The 17,608-nt window shown below is 35.4% G+C and overlaps 1 protein-coding gene across 1 annotated transcript; it reads left to right on the forward strand.

Annotated features, from left to right (window-relative positions):
* The first annotated feature begins 84 nt into the window (after positions 1–84).
* Positions 85–16,921, forward strand: LOC124441550 (WD repeat-containing protein 3-like). The gene is made up of 20 exons (XM_046992026.1): positions 85–174; positions 352–422; positions 764–857; positions 4,469–4,569; positions 4,728–4,814; positions 5,684–5,752; positions 5,837–5,909; positions 6,682–6,738; positions 7,485–7,570; positions 7,965–8,133; positions 8,301–8,381; positions 8,469–8,519; positions 8,678–8,743; positions 9,188–9,280; positions 9,838–9,888; positions 10,260–10,303; positions 10,519–10,597; positions 10,695–10,744; positions 10,929–11,029; positions 16,235–16,921. The coding sequence occupies exons 1-20, from the start codon at positions 85–87 to the stop codon at positions 16,285–16,287; spliced, it is 1,566 nt and encodes a 521-aa protein (XP_046847982.1). The 3' UTR covers positions 16,288–16,921.
* Positions 16,922–17,608: the final 687 nt, after the last annotated feature.

A 17,608-nucleotide genomic window follows, 5' to 3' on the forward strand; every position in this document is an offset into this window, starting at 1 on the left:
ATCAATAATGATGTAGAGTATGTGGCTACGTAGATCTCAATAAATCTGGAATATAAAGACAATAAGTTAAAGTCTTAAAATCTCATGTGCCTTTTAGAAGCATCATGTAACAGCTCACTTCATCTGATTGACCCTAAGAGCAAATGTATTTTTTATTTTACATGCGATTCAATGGTTAGAAATAATTGCATGTGAGAAAATGATTAATTTTGTTGTGTTGTTGTTATTTTCGCTTCATCTGCATTTATATATTTTCCACTTTAGCACGAATCTTGAATAAAATGGATTTATTTTTTATTTATATGAACTTCACCCTTGATTTAGTTGATTTTCTTCGCTTTGTTACTTTAGGACTTTGTCATTCAATCTGACGATTCCTGCATACTCTCTGGCGCAGCTGAAAGTGTTAAATTGTGGAACAGGTACAATAAACAGATTTTTAAAGTTGTGTATGTGTATTTGCTTGTAATTTCTTTAACTAAAACATACAATGATGCATATTTTTTAATTTTTTATCACGTTGTACCAACAGGATAATCATTCTTTCTGTTAGGAATAAGGTTCGAGTAATTTCAAATAGGGGGAGGGGAGGGGAAAAATCAAAGTTTACTAAAAAAACCAATATGCAAGGAATTAAAATAGCATCCTGAAAGATGTAAAATTACCGTAACAGACTTACGTACTCTACGCTATCATTGTTTGTGGGTCGAAAGAGTGACTGTGTCTATTTCAACTTCTGATGATTTTTCTAACAAATTTATAGATCGACTCAGAAATGCATCAGAACAATGTCTTCTGGTTATTGTGTAAGTTCGCTTTTTGTACCTGGTGACAGACACATTGTTGTTGGTACTAAGGTATTCAGCATTAATGAATGTGACTTTATAAAATAGTAGTAGTAGTAGTTTCGTATGGTCACACTTCCATGTGTGTCTCATCAAGCCAGCTTGCGAAGTTATCATCTGCTTTGTGCACTGTTGCGTAGCCGCCTTCAATGCGTGTGAACGGACATTGCAGGATGATATGGTCCATATTCTGGTTGGTGGCGTTACATGATGGGCAAGTTGGCGAGTCTTTGTAGCCCCATCGGTATAGGTTGTTAGCTGTTCTGCCCTGTTTCGATCTTATTCGGTTACAAGTGCTCCATTGTTTACGAGTTAGCTTTTTGAAACCAGGAAGAGGGACATTTGTGGGAGCTTTAATTAGATCAGCACCCCTTGGTTTATTTTCGTACCATTGTTCCTTCCATGTATTGTTGAGGTCAAACGATTCAATCTTGGAGTTATAAAAAGGTTTTCGTGATTTAAGTCTCGAAGTAGTTGAGGCAGACTGGATAATAGTTTTTAGTGGAGTGTCAATTAGTGTATTTTCAATGCGATGATGTTGTTTCTGTGTTGCTTCCTGTCTGCGTATGTTAGGTGGAGCTATAGCACTCATTACAGGTAGCCAAGAGGTTGGGGTTGATTTTAATGTCCCGGAAATTGTTCGCATTGTGTCATTTAGCAATACTTCTATCTTATTGACGTGTTTAGAGCTAGACCAAACTGGAGCACAATATTCTGCAACACCGTATGATAGGGCAAGAGATGATGTCCTAAGTACCGTTGGAGTGGCGCCACACGATGTTCCTGCCAGTTTTTTAATTATGCCATTTCGTTTTCGCAGTTTTGTGGCAGTGTTTTCAATGTGCTGTTTGTATGTTAGCGAGCGATCTAAAGTCACACCCAGGTATTTTGGAGATGAGTCATATGGTAATTTGGAGTTGCCTACACGTATTGCAAGTTGTAGATTTGCCTTGTGATTGTCCAAGTGGAAGAGTGTGCTTACAGTTTTGGTTGTGTTCATATTTAGGTACCACTTGTTGAAAAAGATTTGTAGTTTTGTTGTATCATGGCTGAGGGTATCTTGAATTTGTTTAATATCGCTAGATTGGTGTGATAGTACAAAGTCATCAGCGTAGCCAAGTTTGAGAGAGGTGGTCTGTGGTAAGTCACTGATATAGATGTTGAACAAAGTTGGTGCTAGAACTGAACCTTGGGGAACACCGTTTTTTATAGTTCTCTTTTTGCTTATTTTGTCACCCAAACATACATGATAAATTCTTGATCCAGACATTTTATTCAAAAGCTTTAGTGTTTTCTTACAAGGGATACATTTGGTTTTATACATCAAACCGTTGTGCCATACCGTGTCGTAAGCCGCAGATAGATCAATAATTGCAGCTCCAGTTTTCTGTTTTCTTTCATATCCCATTTCGATGTATGTCGTTAAGGCCAGAACTTGTTCAGTGGCATCTCTACCTGGTCGAAAGCCTGCTTGTTCTATTGGGATATAGGGGTCGAGTTGGGGTGCTATTCTGGTCAGTAGTATTCTCTCTAGAAGTTTAAAAAACAACACAACAGAGAAATTGGGCGATAACTTGATGGATCGTTTGAGGGTTTTCCAGGTTTGAGGATGGCAAGTATTTTAGCTTCTCTCCAAGTCTGTGGGTATTCTGATTCGTCAATAACATCCGAGAGAGATAATGCAAGCCAGTTGATCGCCTTGTGGCCTAAATGTTTGATCATGTATGAATAGATACCATCTATTCCGGCTGCCTTGCCAGCTTTCATTTGTTTAATTGCAGTGTCGACTTCTTGCTTACTAACTGGCATTGAAGAAAAGCTGTCATCCGGGCTTGATTTGTATAAGCGTTGGTATTCATGTCTGATTTCTTTTTCGAATTTATGGATTGGTTTATGGGTGCTACGCTGTTTTATTTGTTTTGCGATATCTTCAATGTTAATCGGTGCCTCCTGTGTTGTTTGCGGGCGTTTATCTGGGTCAGGTTTTTTCAAGAGGTTCCATGCCTTTCTGCTTGAGTGGCAGAAGTCCGTGTTTTCTACTGTTTCCTGCCATTTCTTGCAACGTCCTTTTTGTAGAGATTTTAAGAGTTCCTCAGCTATGCTTTGGTCCTGTGTTTCTTCATATCTTTTAAGAAGAGTTTGACTTTCTTCTGTCCAGCAAGGGATGTAAGTAGATCGCTGGCCTCTTGGAATAAATTTTCTGGCACTACGTAGAATGAGTTTGGTGAAGCGGGGGATGTTTTCCTGTACGGGTTGTATTCTTGGGCATGTTCTCTCTATGGACTTAGTGAAATCACTCCAGTTTGCTTTTTGGAAATTCCATCTAGGTTTAGGAGAGATGGTGAAATATTTAGACCTATTGTGATAAGAAGAGGTCTGTGTTGGCTTTTAGGGAATGAACCGAGGACTTGACGAGAGGAATAGAGTGGTATGTCATTGTTATCCTTGGATACGAATGTTAGGTCAGTAGAGTATTCTCTTTGCCATCTTGCAGAGAAGAAAGTGCCCTTTTCTCGCGGATCAAACAATAGATGCATATTATTTTGTGATGTCCATGTGCTGATGTCTTCACCAGCTGTATTGTTCGTTCTGTAACCCCAGTCTGAATGATGACTGTTGAAATCACCTGTGATAACTGTAGGGTGACTGATGTGTGGTAGAGGTGGTGATGGCCAGTTCTCATTCGGTGGTTTATAGATGTTAATTAGAGTAGTTCCGCCATAGTGGAAAATAGTACGATGGACATTATTTTCAGTTAGAGCAGATTGTATCACTAAGGTTAATTGGGGATGTTTTGAAAAAACCATTGTGCCATATTTTTCATGGAAGATGGCGTCAACAAGCGAGTAATTTGTGATAGTGTATCTCGATGATGGACTATTCTCTACAATATGGGTCTCTTGTAGAAAGAGAATATCAACTTTGTTATCATGAAGAAGTTTTGATTAGTATTCACATTTGGCCATAGACAATCCTTCGACATTTTAAGGAGAGTAAGTTCACTGTTGGGCCAATGTTGAGATGGGAGCCAGCTTGGCTCAATGAGCGGACCTTTTTATCCTGGGCGACGTCCGAGCCAGTATGGTTTTCTGTATTTGGACTATTCATGAGTTTGGAGGTGTGGTTCCGGGAGTTCGACATCGAAGTTCGGAGACCGGGTTTGGATCATTCTTAGTTTTCCTTCAGTGAAGTACTTAAGCCCCTGCACGACGGCAACGTGATGATCCAGGCGCAGGGGTATAAAATAGTGAGACAATGTAAGGTCATGTGACAGACACATTGTTGGTACTAAGGTATTCAGCATTAGTGAATGTGACTTTATAAAGTCGTGAGACAATGTAAGGTCATGTGACAGACACGTTGTTGTTCGTACTAAGGTATTCAGCATTAGTGAATATGACTTTATAAAGTCGTGAGACAATGTAAGGTCATGTGACAGACACATTGTTGTTGGAACTAAGGTATACAACACTAGTGAAGATGACTTTATAAAGTAGTGAGACAATGTAAGGTCATGTGACAGACACGTTGTTGTTTGAACTAAGGTATACAACAATAGTGAAGATGACTTTATAAATTAGTGAGACAATGTAAGATGCTGACCCTCAAAATTTCCTTTACAGGCTGGCAAACTCCAAATATTTGACGTTTCGTCTGGTTCATTGCTTGAAACTGTGGACGCACACGATGGTGCTATTTGGTCGTTGTGTTTAGCTCCCGATAATGTAAGGAACTTTACTTCATTTAAAAAACATATTTTTGGTCCAGTCGTTGGAAAGTAACATTTTGACGTATGCTTCACTTCTCTTCCCCCCCCCCGTCCTCAGAGGGAGCTCCAGACTACGTACGTTCATCTAGAAATGATGATTTTATCAATTTCTGGACGCTATTCGCCTCGGGAAGTGGTGACAAGGTTGTAAAATTTTGGGAATTTGATTTGATTACGGATGAGAACTATTCAACGACCAGGTATTAAATAATTTGCATGTAAAGCAACGTTTGCACTCAACGTGATTTTTCACTTTTTAACATTGTAAGACAAAAAAATGTACATTGTCTGTCGGAGAAAAACAACTTCATGTACTAATTCTGTTGAAGCTTGTGTTCAGGGTTTTTTCTCTTGTTTTTCTTGTGCATTTCCTGATGTTTGTAAAGAAAAGTGGTTAATCTTGACCATCCGCTTTTGTTTGTTCAATCTTTGTTGACTTGTGTTCTAAAGTTTTTCTCTTGTTTTTTGTGCATTTCATGATGTTTGTAAAAAGTGGTTAAATGTGACCATCCACTTTTGTTTTATTCAATCTTTGTTGAAGCTTGTGTTCTAAAGTTTTTTTTTTCTTGTTTTTGTATGCATTTCATGTGTTTGTAAAGAAAAGTGGTTAAATGTGACCATCACTTTGTTTTTTGTTCAATCTTTGTTGAAGCTTGTGTTCTAAAAGTTTTCTCTTGTTTTCTTGCGCATTTCATGATGTTTGTAAAGAAAAGTGGTTAAATGTGACCATCCGCTTTTGTTTGTTCAATCTTTTGTTGAAGCTTGTGTTCTAAGTTTTTCTTTGTTTTTTTGTGCATTTCATGATGTTTGTAAAGAAAAATGGTTAAATATGACCATCCACTTTTTGTTTGTTCAATCTTTGTTGAAGCTTGTGTTCTAAAGTTTTTTCTCTTGTTTTTCTTGTGCATTTCATGATGTTTGTAAAGAAAAGTGTTGAAATGCGACCATCCACTTTTTGATTGTTCAATCCTCAGCTTAACATTTTCTAATTGTATGATTCAATATTGTCTAGTTCGATTATGTATTTCGTTGTACAATTGGGTGATTCATTTTGTATCATTTTGTTTAGTCAAAGATTAAGTATTTGTCATGCACGAACATTAAAGATGAATGATGACGTAATGTGTGTAAAGTTCAGGTTAGTTGTTGATATATTCGACTGTGGGGGAGGGTACACATACTTATGATCTTTCATTTAATCACGTGCCAACCTTCTTTGCAGTCCAAATCAAAAGTTTATTGCCGTGGCTTTGCTTGATTTTACAATGAAAATTTTCTTCACTGATACATTGAAGGTAAGTTGTTAAATATTTTTGTACGTAGTTGATGATATTGGATAGCAGTTGATATTGGATAGCAGTTGATGGTATTGGATAGCAGTTGATGAGATTGGATAGCGGTTGATGGTATTTGATAGCAGTTGATGGTATTGATAGCAGATGGTGATTGATACTTGGTTAGTATGTGGATAGCAGTTGATGGTATTAGATAGCAGTTGATGGTATTGGACTGCAGTTGATGGTATTTGATAGCAGTTGATAGTATTTGATAGCATTTGATGATCCTGGTAACAGTTGATGATATTGGATAGCAGTTGATGTTGGATAGCAGTTGATGTTGGGTAGCAGTTGATGATATTGGATAGCAGTTGCTGTTGGATAGCAGTTGATATTGCATAGCAGTTGATGTTGGATAGCAGTTGATGTTGGATAGCAGTTAGAATATTTTCATTTGTTGCTGTAGATCACTTTAAAGATGACTCCTTGTACGAAATTCTCCCATTTGTTTTTCTATGAATCACGATAAAAATGCACTTTGAGTTAGAACTGTTTCCTTTTCCTACAAAAAAATTCACTGAAAATATCCACTTTTGTAAAAAGAAGGCGATATTTTTGACTTTAAGCTAGTTACGTAACATTGGAGTAATGTCTGCTTTCCATCAACGTTATAATTTGATTTACAGAAGTCTCAAAAATTTAACTGAATGAACATTTTCCTGCCCATTTATTCTAAATACTTTTGTATTCATTCTTTAAATGTGGTTACTTTTCCCGCGTCGTTATTTAGTTCTTCCTATCCCTCTATGGTCATAAATTACCTGTTGTTACCATGGATGTATCAACGGTATGTTTTATTCATATGACGTGTGTTTCAAAGTATCAACGTTTGACTGTCGTATTTGATAGCAGTGGATTGTGTTTGTGAGAAGAATCCTTAGCCTACGTCATACATTTTGTATACGTCACATCCGTTTTAGCTGTCGCATAAATTATACTGTTTTTTTCAAGCTCACAGGAACGGCTTTCAACTCTGTTTTGATATCATGTTTTATAATACGTTTTTTATTTTTGGTCAAAAGAACTTTATGACATAAAATACAAGAAAAATACGTATACACAAAAGATACATTACCAAGCTGTAAATAAGTCATTTCGCAATAGGTTTTCGAATTAGATATTTACGAATTAAACATACAAAGTGAATCAATTTTAAATAATGCATTAATAATTTATGCGACAGTTCAAAAGAATGTAAATTTTTCTGGGTAAGCTTTTCTTCAATGTTGCTTTAAACCCAAACGAGGAAGTTTCAGTTTGTGACGTAAACTAAGGAATTATAAAATGAGCGATGTTTATGAGAATGTAATGAAAATTGATATGAAACTTTGAAAAAGACGTACATAATGTCAACTACGTAAGACCGTGTAAATTTTTATCAATTCTCTGTTGTGAAAGTGTAGAGCGTGTAGCGGTACATCTCTTGACCACTTTGCATTAGTGAACGCTTTTCAATGGCGTCGTTATTTGTTTTTGAAACTTTTCTCTGTCTTTGAATTCGTATTTTTGTCATCCTTGATTCATTTTTTACAGGATAACGTTCTCCTCATTTCAGGTGGCGTTGACAAAATTTATTTATTTGATTTTGATTGTCGAAAATCAATATTCGCCCATGATGACATCCATTATTTTATGTACCTTTATGATGTAATATATATAGCCTCGTATCCCTATTCCCCACTATCATTCTACCCTATTAAACACTCTTACCCCTGGATTCCACATCATTGTTTCATCTATACCACCTTGTCGCATACTAGTAAACCACGTCCTCAATTGTTTTATACTTAGATTTCCTACATATTTTTTACCCGCATGTTATCAACATTACACCCCACAATACTACATGTACTTTCATTTTGTACTTTATATTCTCATGTTATCAACACTACACCCCACAATACCTACATGTACTTTCATTGTATACCTTATATTCTCATGCTATCAACATTACACCTAGTAATACCTACATGTATATTCGCTATTTATATTATAACAGCTTTAATCTTCTTTTAGTGTCATGGCCGTGCAGTTCGTGCCGAAAACTCATTATTTCTTCAGTGCAAGTAAAGATAAAACGATAAAATATTGGGACGCTGACAGATTTGTTCATGTTACGACCTTAAAAGGTCATCATTCAGAAATATGGAGTCTTGCAATCAGCCATGACGGCGAGTTTGTTGTAAGTGTCAAGTATGGAAGGTTTTAGATAATGTTAAACATAAGTTTGCTTGATATGAATGAAAGAATGAACGAAAGACGTTATTATCAATAAGAGTACCATTTACTCAAAGATCAACACTTTTTCTTAACACTCCAGTTCCACATGCATAATATTTTATCTTATAGATCAGTGGGTCACATGATAAATCGTTAAGACTCTGGGAACGAACGGACGAACCGTTGTTTGTCGAAGAGGAGAGAGAAATGGTACTATACATAGATCTGTTGCTGGAGCTGCAAAAATATGCATATTGTACCTGTACTTTCAATGTTTATTTTAATTTTTCTATTTAGGAGAGAGAAGCAGCTTACGAAGAAAGCGCCGTAACAGGAGTTGAAACAATTGTAAGATTCTTTTTATTATGTAACATGAGATATGTATGTTCCATCTTGAGCCCAACTACTCTGTATTTGTTATATACTTTCACTATGGAAAATATCTTGTGGAAGTTGCATTTATTGCACTAAATAAATTCATTTATTTAAACCATGATGTTGTTTAGATTCCAGGTGAACTAGACACAGAAGCTGTTAAAGCTGGCAAGAAAACTATCGAGACGATCAAAGGAGTTAGTTTTGTTGTTGTATTAGCATTGCAAGTTAATTTGATTGGTTTTGTGCCCAGTCCCCCTGTAGTACCTGAAAGATACCTCAAAATTACACAGATGTATGGAAAACTCTAGTACACCAAAGACATGTGAAGACTGTGCATATCTGAGGCCAAGTTTTTAAGCTTACATTGAGACGCGGTACTTGAAGGATATTATAGTAGAATATAGATACTTGGAAGATAATATAGTATGATTAGGATACTTGGATGATATTATAGTAGAATATTGATTCTTGGAAGATAATACAGTATGATTGGGATACTTGGAGGATATTATAGTAGAATATAGATACTTGGAAGATGATACAGTAAGATAGGGATACTTGGAGGATAATACAGTATAATATACAATATACGCCTGGAGATTACTATGTTGATGTTTGTTCTCTTATCTCTTCATTAGGCTGAAAGAATCATGGAGGCCATTGAATTGTATAAGGAAGAAAGGCAGAAAGAACTTGAACATAAAGGGAGTCAAGTGACCAAAGACAAAACGGTAGGTTTTTTCTTTCTTGCTCTGCACATCTACAAAATGTTTATGTTATACGTTTAGACAATCTTAAATCTTAAATGAAAGATTTGTTATTTCTTGCTCTGCACATCTACAAAATGTTTATGTTATACGTATAGACAATCTTAAATCTTAAATGAACAATTTTAAATAAGCATGACTGGCATCATCACAAAACTTTCCTAGACTAAACACCCTAATTGGGGCAACGCCCTACACTGTTATTCAACCCTACCTGTGAAACCACTGCCAATATTTTCTTACTCTCTAATTTAACCGCGTCCTGCATCGTAATTTAACCCTACCCATAAAACCACTAATAATATTTTCTTATTCTTTATTTGAGGCAACGCCCTACACTGTTATTAAACTCTACCAATGAAACCACCATTATTTTCATACTGTTTAATTGGTACCACGCTCTGCACTGACCTACCATGAAACTACCACCAATATTTCCACACTCTCTAATTGGAACCACGCCCTTCACTATCGTCTAATTTATACAGAAAATCCACATACATTTTCTTTCCTTTGAACAGCTTCCAAAGCGCGTCATTCATCCGATTCTTGCTGCCTTTGGTAATGTCAGTGTAAGTTTACTATATCTTCAATGTTTCCATTTAAGAACAATATGAAGGCCACGTGATACAAGGTGAAAGCCACGTGCATGTTCAACATGATTAATGTAAATATTAATGTAATGGTTGATTGCAAGATTTACATACGTACGTACGTAGATAAGGAAAAAATGGATGAGATGGCTTTACATTTATAACAACTCTAGAAAAAATAAGAGTTAAATGTAAAATACACAAGATTTGTAATAATGAAATAAAATATCTTGACCACGAAGATGGAGGCCATAAATATTGTTGTTCTACGATTGAATGCCTGTCTATGTCAACCTCCTTTTCCCGGACCACATACTTACGACGTTTGTAAATTTTTTTTCTTTTCACAGCCTGTACAGTATGTACTTCTAGTGGTGAAAAAAGTAAAGTCAAGGTAAGGTTGAAGTATTGTAAAGAGCAGCAAATTATCCCGTGAAGAATCGTTGTTTGTACTAAAAGTTAATTTAGAGCATTTTAAAGGTGAAGTATGGCAAACTGTCTCGTTGGAGCTACTAAAGGAATTAAATATTAAGTGTTATTAGAATACAGTAGATAGGTATCTTAAGAAGCAAGTGTTTTCTACAATACATTTAAATTATTTAATTTTAGTGAACTTGAAGAATCATTGCTTGTGTTACCGTTTGACTATGTTATTGATGTACTGAAACTTCTTCTTGAGTGGATTAAGGTAAAGTGAAATGTATTTTGACTCCTGTGTCCTTACTTCACATGGTACAGGTTTCGTTTTCAAATTTTGCTCATCCCAGATGTACGTGATTGTTTAGAATGGTTGGGAAACAGAGTTAAGTTGTCGATGTCTGTTCTTTCTACTTCGGTAAGATTAAGACGTAATTTTATTTTTCGTTTCGATCGATATTTTTTCAATACGTCTGTCTTTAAATCATTTCCTAAGAATTTTATCATATTCCTTCAGTATTGCTGAATATATGATACAATTGGTGAGATACCTAGGTACAATGCTGGATATTTTTCATTTTTTCCATATTTTGTTACGATAGAATACATCACAACAAGATTATATCCACTCCTGAACTACTGCCAGTAATAGACTCTATCAGATCACATTGTCGTAGCCGTGTTCGCGAAAGGTTGAATGAAGGTTGGAAGTGTTAAAGTTTATACTGCATCACTATACGAAAAATAGAACGCTAGTTCGTCTTCATATATATAGTTCAGTTTATTTAGTCACGTGATATTTTTGTATATGTATATAAACTATTGACATTCCTCTGAGTTTTTAGTTACGATTATAGTTTTGTATTGAATCTTCTTATTTAATTAGCTCACTACATTAAATAAATGTTTGCTCAAACCGAACAATTTTGCTTAAAATTAACAGGTTATGGGCCCAGAGAGCGCCTGTTCGGTTTGAGGACTTGTTGAGTGTAATTTATAGATAAATTAGCCGTATTTTTGACAAGTTTTGACAATGGCGTCAGGTAGTGACGAACACGCAATGTTGTATCGAATCGAAAAATTTAATGGAGAGAACTTTCATCTTTGGAGATTTAAGTTACAAATGATCCTAGAAGATAAAGATCTTTGGGATATTGTTAATGGCGTCGAGGTTGAGCCTTCTGTTGAAGATTCTACTGAAACTCAACGCAAACAATTTCAAAGACGAGAAAGAAAAGCTCTCGCTACAATCTGTTTATCATTAAAGGACGAACAATTGTCAATAGTTCGATCGGCTAAAACAGCGAAGGAAGCATGGTCAAAATTGGAAGACCACCATGAAGTAAAGTCTTTGGCGAACAAACTGTTTCTTCGAAAGAAATATTTCTCGGCAACTATGGGGATTGATGAATCTATGACTGAGCATATTAATAAAATGAAAGCTTTGGCAAGTCAGCTTGAAGCGCTGGGTGCATCTATAACAGAGGATGATCAGGTTGCAACGCTCTTATGTAGCCTCCTGGAATCCTACAGTAACTTGATTACAGCTTTAGAGTCTCGTGCTGATGATTTAACATTGGAATTTGTAGTAGCAAGGTTGTTGCATGAAGACTACAAACGTAAAGAAAATTTATCAAGTGCAGATGCTGGAGAAGATGCTTTATTGTCAAAAAATGAGAGAAACAATAAAATAAAAATAAAATACAAGAAAAAAGGAAAATGTTACAATTGTGGAATCCCTGGACATTGGGCAAGAAATTGCAATAAACCCAAGAAAAATAAGTCAAGAGACTCCAAAGAAAGAAAAGAAGATACATCATTTAATGCATCTGTTGAACATGCATTATTTTGGTCATCGGAATCTAAAAATCATAAAGACTTTGAATGGTATATAGACTCAAGAGCATCCCAACACATGTCATATGAAAAGAAAATGATGGTTGGCTATGTTCATTTTGCAAGGCCACAAAAGGTACGTCTGGGAGATAATCGTGTTGTCCAAGCATTTGGAAAAGGAAATATTTGGCTTAACATCAAAGCTGGTAAGAAATATAAACCTGTAAGATTGGTGGATGTGTTGCATGTTCCAGACCTTGCGAAGAATCAATTTTCAGTAAGTGCCACGACTAAGCGAGGATATTCAATTCATCTTCAAGAAAGTGGATGTGTTATCTTTGACACATCAGGAACTGTCATGGGATCTGGTAAGCTACGAAATAGCTTATACATACTTGATGCAAGTTTAAAGAATGATAAATTCCATGATGTCAATATGGTTAAAAAAGATCATCAAGAGGATTTATGGCATCAGAGGTATGGTCATTTGAGTATAAAGAATTTGCAATTATTGAGAGATCACAAATTGGTTAATGGGTTGGATTTTGAGTCTACAAAAGAACCTAAGTTCTGTGAAGGTTGTGCAAAGGGCAAACAGAATCGAATTTCATTTCCCAAAGGACAAGCAACTCAAGCAAAGGAAATTCTTGAAATCATTCACAGTGACGTTTGTGGACCTATGCAAGAAAACAGTTATGGTGGTAGTCGTTACTATGTTACCTTTATTGACGATAAGTCCAGATTCACAGCTGTTTACTTTATAAAAAGAAAAAATGAGGTATTAGAGAAGTTTAAGGAATATGAAGCTATGGTTACAAATTTCACAGAGAAGAAGATCAAAATCCTTAGATCAGATAATGGCGGTGAATATAGATCCAAAGAGTTCATGAACTATCTTAAAGAAAAATTCAACATCAATTAAGTGTACCTAGAACACCACAACAGAATGGTGTATCCGAGAGAATGAACCGAACTATACAAGAAGCGGCTAGGTCCATGATGTGTCATGCAAATCTTGAGAAAAGGTTTTGGGCTGAAGCTGTATGCACAGCAGTCGTTATTAGAAATCGAAGTCCTACAGCAGCTGTTAATGGAATGACACCTTATGAAAGCTTCCATGGAAAGAAACCAGATGTATCGCATTTTAAGGTATTTGGATGTACTGCCTATATGCATGTATCAAAGGAAAATAGAAAGAAATGGGATTCGAAAACAAAGAGATGTATATTTGTTGGTTATAGTCTTTCAAGTAAAGGATACAGACTTTTTGACCTTGAGACTCAAAAGGTTTATATATCCAGAGATGTCTTGTTTAATGAAGATGAATTTATCAAACAAACAAAGAAAGAAATAGTTGATCTCAATGAAATGAATTCAAGATTTATTAAAGAAGAATTTACGATTACTAATCTTTCTTTACCTTCACCGAATCATAAAGACGATACCACAATAGATCCTAATCAAGACATGAATCAGTCAAACATTTTGCAAGAAACAGAAATCGAAGAACAACCACGATGTTCATTTCGTCAACGAAAACCTCCAGAAAGATATGGGACAGTGATTACTGGAAATTGGTGGGAAAGTAACACAGCATTCATAAATGAAGAGCTAAGTTTAACAGAACCCACAACCGTAGATGAAGCTCTAACTGGTCCTGATAAGAAGCATTGGAAATATGCCATGGATGATGAATACGCAGCTCATATCAAGAACGAAACATGGACATTAGTTGATCTTCCCGAAAAACGAAAAACAATCAATTGTCGTTGGGTATTTAAAGTAAAATACAACGCGGATGGATCCGTAGAGAGACATAAAGCTCGTCTAGTCGCAAAAGGTTTTTCTCAGGAACCAGGTTTGGATTACGACGAAACCTTTTCGCCTGTTGCAAAGTACAAATCAATTCGTTCTTTGTTGGCAATTGCGAACCAGCTTAATTTTGAGATACATCAGATGGACGTTTCTACAGCCTTTTTGAACGGTGAATTGGAAGAAGAACTTTACATGTCCCAGCCTGAAGGATACATAAAAAGGGAGAAAAACTCGTCTGTAAACTGAACAAGAGCATTTATGGATTGAAACAATCATCACGATGTTGGTACATCACCATCGACCAATTTTTGAAGGGTTCAGAATATCTACAATCAAAATCAGACCCTTGCCTGTATATAAAGCGAGAGGGAGATGATATTATGGTTATTGCCTCATACGTTCACGACATAAGTCTAGCCAGTAATAATTTCAAAATATTGCAAAGAGAAAAGGAAGCATTAAGAAAACGTTTTGAAATGAAGGATCTTGGAGAAATAAGTTGTTGTCTTGGAATTCAAGTTGAACGAGTTAGAGAAAGAAAAAGAATGAAATTACATCAATCGAAATATCTTACTAATTTATTAGCAAAGTTCGGTATGGATCAGTGTAAACCGGTTGCAACACCTGTTAATCAAGGAGCAAAGTTGCTACCCAATCAAGAAGAGCCAGTTGAAACTACTAAGTATCAAGCGTTGATTGGAGGATTGACATATGCAGTTAGTGGAACAAGACCTGACCTTGCACAAGCACTGGGAATGGTGAATCAATTTTGTTCGAAACCCGGAAAAGAACAATGGATAGCTGCAAAACGTATATTGCGATACGTCAAAGGAACAATTGATTACGGAATCGTATATGATGGAAAGAAAGAAGTTGATATAGACTTAAAAGGTTATGTTGATGCAGATTGGGGAAGTAATCCAAATGGAAGGAAATCGCAATCAGGATATCTGTTTACTTTATACGGAGGAGTAATCAGTTGGGCTAGTAAAAAGCAAAGTGTCGTAGCACTTTCATCAACGGAGGCAGAATATGTTGCTGCATCTTTGGCTTCTCAAGAAGCAATGTGACTACGTGCACTGCTTTCAGACTTAAGTTTTGTTCAAAGAAAACCCACTCCGATTAAAGAAGATAATCAAGGAGCTATAGCATTATCCAAAAATCCAAAGTATCATCCTCGAACCAAGCATATCGATATCAAATGTCATTATATCCATGATAGAGTATCTAATAAAGAAATACGTCTTGACTATTGTCCTACAGATGAAATGCTAGCAGATTTGTTGACCAAACCATTAGGGAAGACGAAATTTCAAAGTATGAGAGAACTCATTAAAGTTAGAAGAACTCTTTAAATGTTTAATTGATTAGTTACAGTTCATATTTTTCGAGAGGGAGTGTTAAAGATTATACTGCATCACTATACGAAAAATAGAACGCTAGTTCGTATTCACATATATAGTTCAGTTTATTTAGTCACGTGATATTTTTGTATATATAAACTATTGACATTCCTCTGAGTTTTTAGTTACGATTATAGTTTTGTATTGAATCTTCTTATTTAATTAGCTCACTACATTAAATAAATGTTTGCTCAAACCGAACAATTTTGCTTAACATTAACAGGAAGTTGTACGTTTAATAAACCGCAAGTCTCGCCAAATTTCTCTCGTAATTTTACAATGCGCTATACGACCGTTAATTTATTCGTGGTATATATTGTCGACACTTTCATGACTGTAAACTTAACACGAAAAAGTCGTCAATTTTGATTGGTTAAGAGCAATTAAGGCTTTCTTTCACAATACAGTGCCAATCTTAATACTGAGTTTGGCTTGGTATTAAAAAGGTTCATAGAATATTCTTTTGTGTATTAACAACAGAAAAAAGTATGCATTTAGAAACAAAAATATTCAAGAGTATGAAGATTTCATTTTTCTCTAGTTCTTTGATTTTTCCTAAATTAATCGTCTTGAGTTTTTGAATTGTGTATTTCAAACTGCCACAGATGACTTTTCAAGTTATATGAACTGAACAAATGACTTTTTAAATCATTTGAACTAAACAAATGACTTTACAAACATTTCAACTGAACAAATAACTTTACAAATCACCTGAACCTCCATAAATGACTTTTTAAATCATTTGAACTGAACAAATGGCTTTTCAAATTATATGAACTGAACAAATTTTCTTGAGTTTTTACATCGACGCCGATAAAACTATGGCACACTTGTAATGATTGCTTTATCTTTAGGATACTGTTGGATTCAATTTGGCGGGACTACAGTTAATTCAAAGACAGCTTGAGAATCGTGACGTCACATTCTTTGGCGAAACACGCGAGAGACTGGGACAAATACGAAAAAAGAAGAAGACGATTTTGAGGAAATTTCGATGAAGGTTGTTTTGTTGTTGATACTCTGACAACTAAAACGATTGTCTTTGAAAGTACACAATACCTGAGGTTGATTTCTGTCTATAGCCATCCTCGCAGATCCCTAACCCAAACTGTACCCCTAGAGGGACGCGTGAAATCCCCGTGTGCCCTTTAAATTACAATTTTCGTGATCAGCAGACGTTTAAATTTTGCATGATTCAGCAGTTATTGATACTGGATCAGGCTTAAAAGCTATAGAAAGGAATTTCGTTCTTGGTATTTTTATAACTAAATATTGGGCTAGCCTGACATGGACAATCGGAGTTTTTTACTTCTATGACATTGAAATACAATTTTTGTGCCTCTTATTCTAGCTCTCAGCTACATAAGTAATCTTACTGCAAACTGATTTCAGAAAAGTTAAATATAAATGAAAGTGAGATCATCAAATTCAACATCACAACTAACGGTGAATACCTCCATCGAATGAACATATAGAATTAAAATAAGTTATTACATTACGTAAATTACATATTTCATAGTTATATAAAAGAAGAGTGTCACAAAAATTAAGGGAGTTATTACAACTATAAAAAAGAAGAAATACTGAATCAATTAACAATTATCAAGCAATTCACCCATCTACAATACTTATAAACAAAAAATGTATTTTATAGTTACCAAAATGAATACAGAAAAAAACTGCATCTTCATATGACAAAGTAGTCTTCTGGTCATTTCAGCATTCAACAAAAGGGAGGTAAAATTGTTATTGTTCCTTTAAGATATGGATTTACTCCACAGATATAATAATACACTAGATAGTGCAACGGCTTACATTTCATAAGTAGTGGTTGAAGCCGGGCAAATTTACTTCCGGAGCCCCAAAGTAGTGAGAATCAATATGGCGTTGTATTAGAAAATATCTGGTCAAAGCTGATATCTTGCAATTACTTGCAAGTCACGACGGTTACATAAACTGGTTTACTCTATTAATGAAAAAAATCAATGTGACCATAGTTTTTCAAGAAAAAGATAGCAGAATACGCCAATACATCGCCGTAAAATTGATTTCAAGTGTAGCTCGATTTGAAAGCATCAGCAGCGACGAAGGCTTAAGATACTGGAATTTGCACATCTAAATATCGTATCACAGCACAATCTGCCACAAAATGCTCAATCGCACGTCTTTGAATTATCTTCCGATATTTATTGTTAAGTAAAACGAGTTGGAGATAACAGTTTGAAAGA

Source organism: Xenia sp. Carnegie-2017, unplaced genomic scaffold (genome assembly GCF_021976095.1).
Source record: "Xenia sp. Carnegie-2017 unplaced genomic scaffold, XeniaSp_v1 HiC_scaffold_20, whole genome shotgun sequence".
In the NCBI taxonomy this organism is placed as follows: Eukaryota; Metazoa; Cnidaria; class Anthozoa; order Malacalcyonacea; family Xeniidae; genus Xenia; species Xenia sp. Carnegie-2017.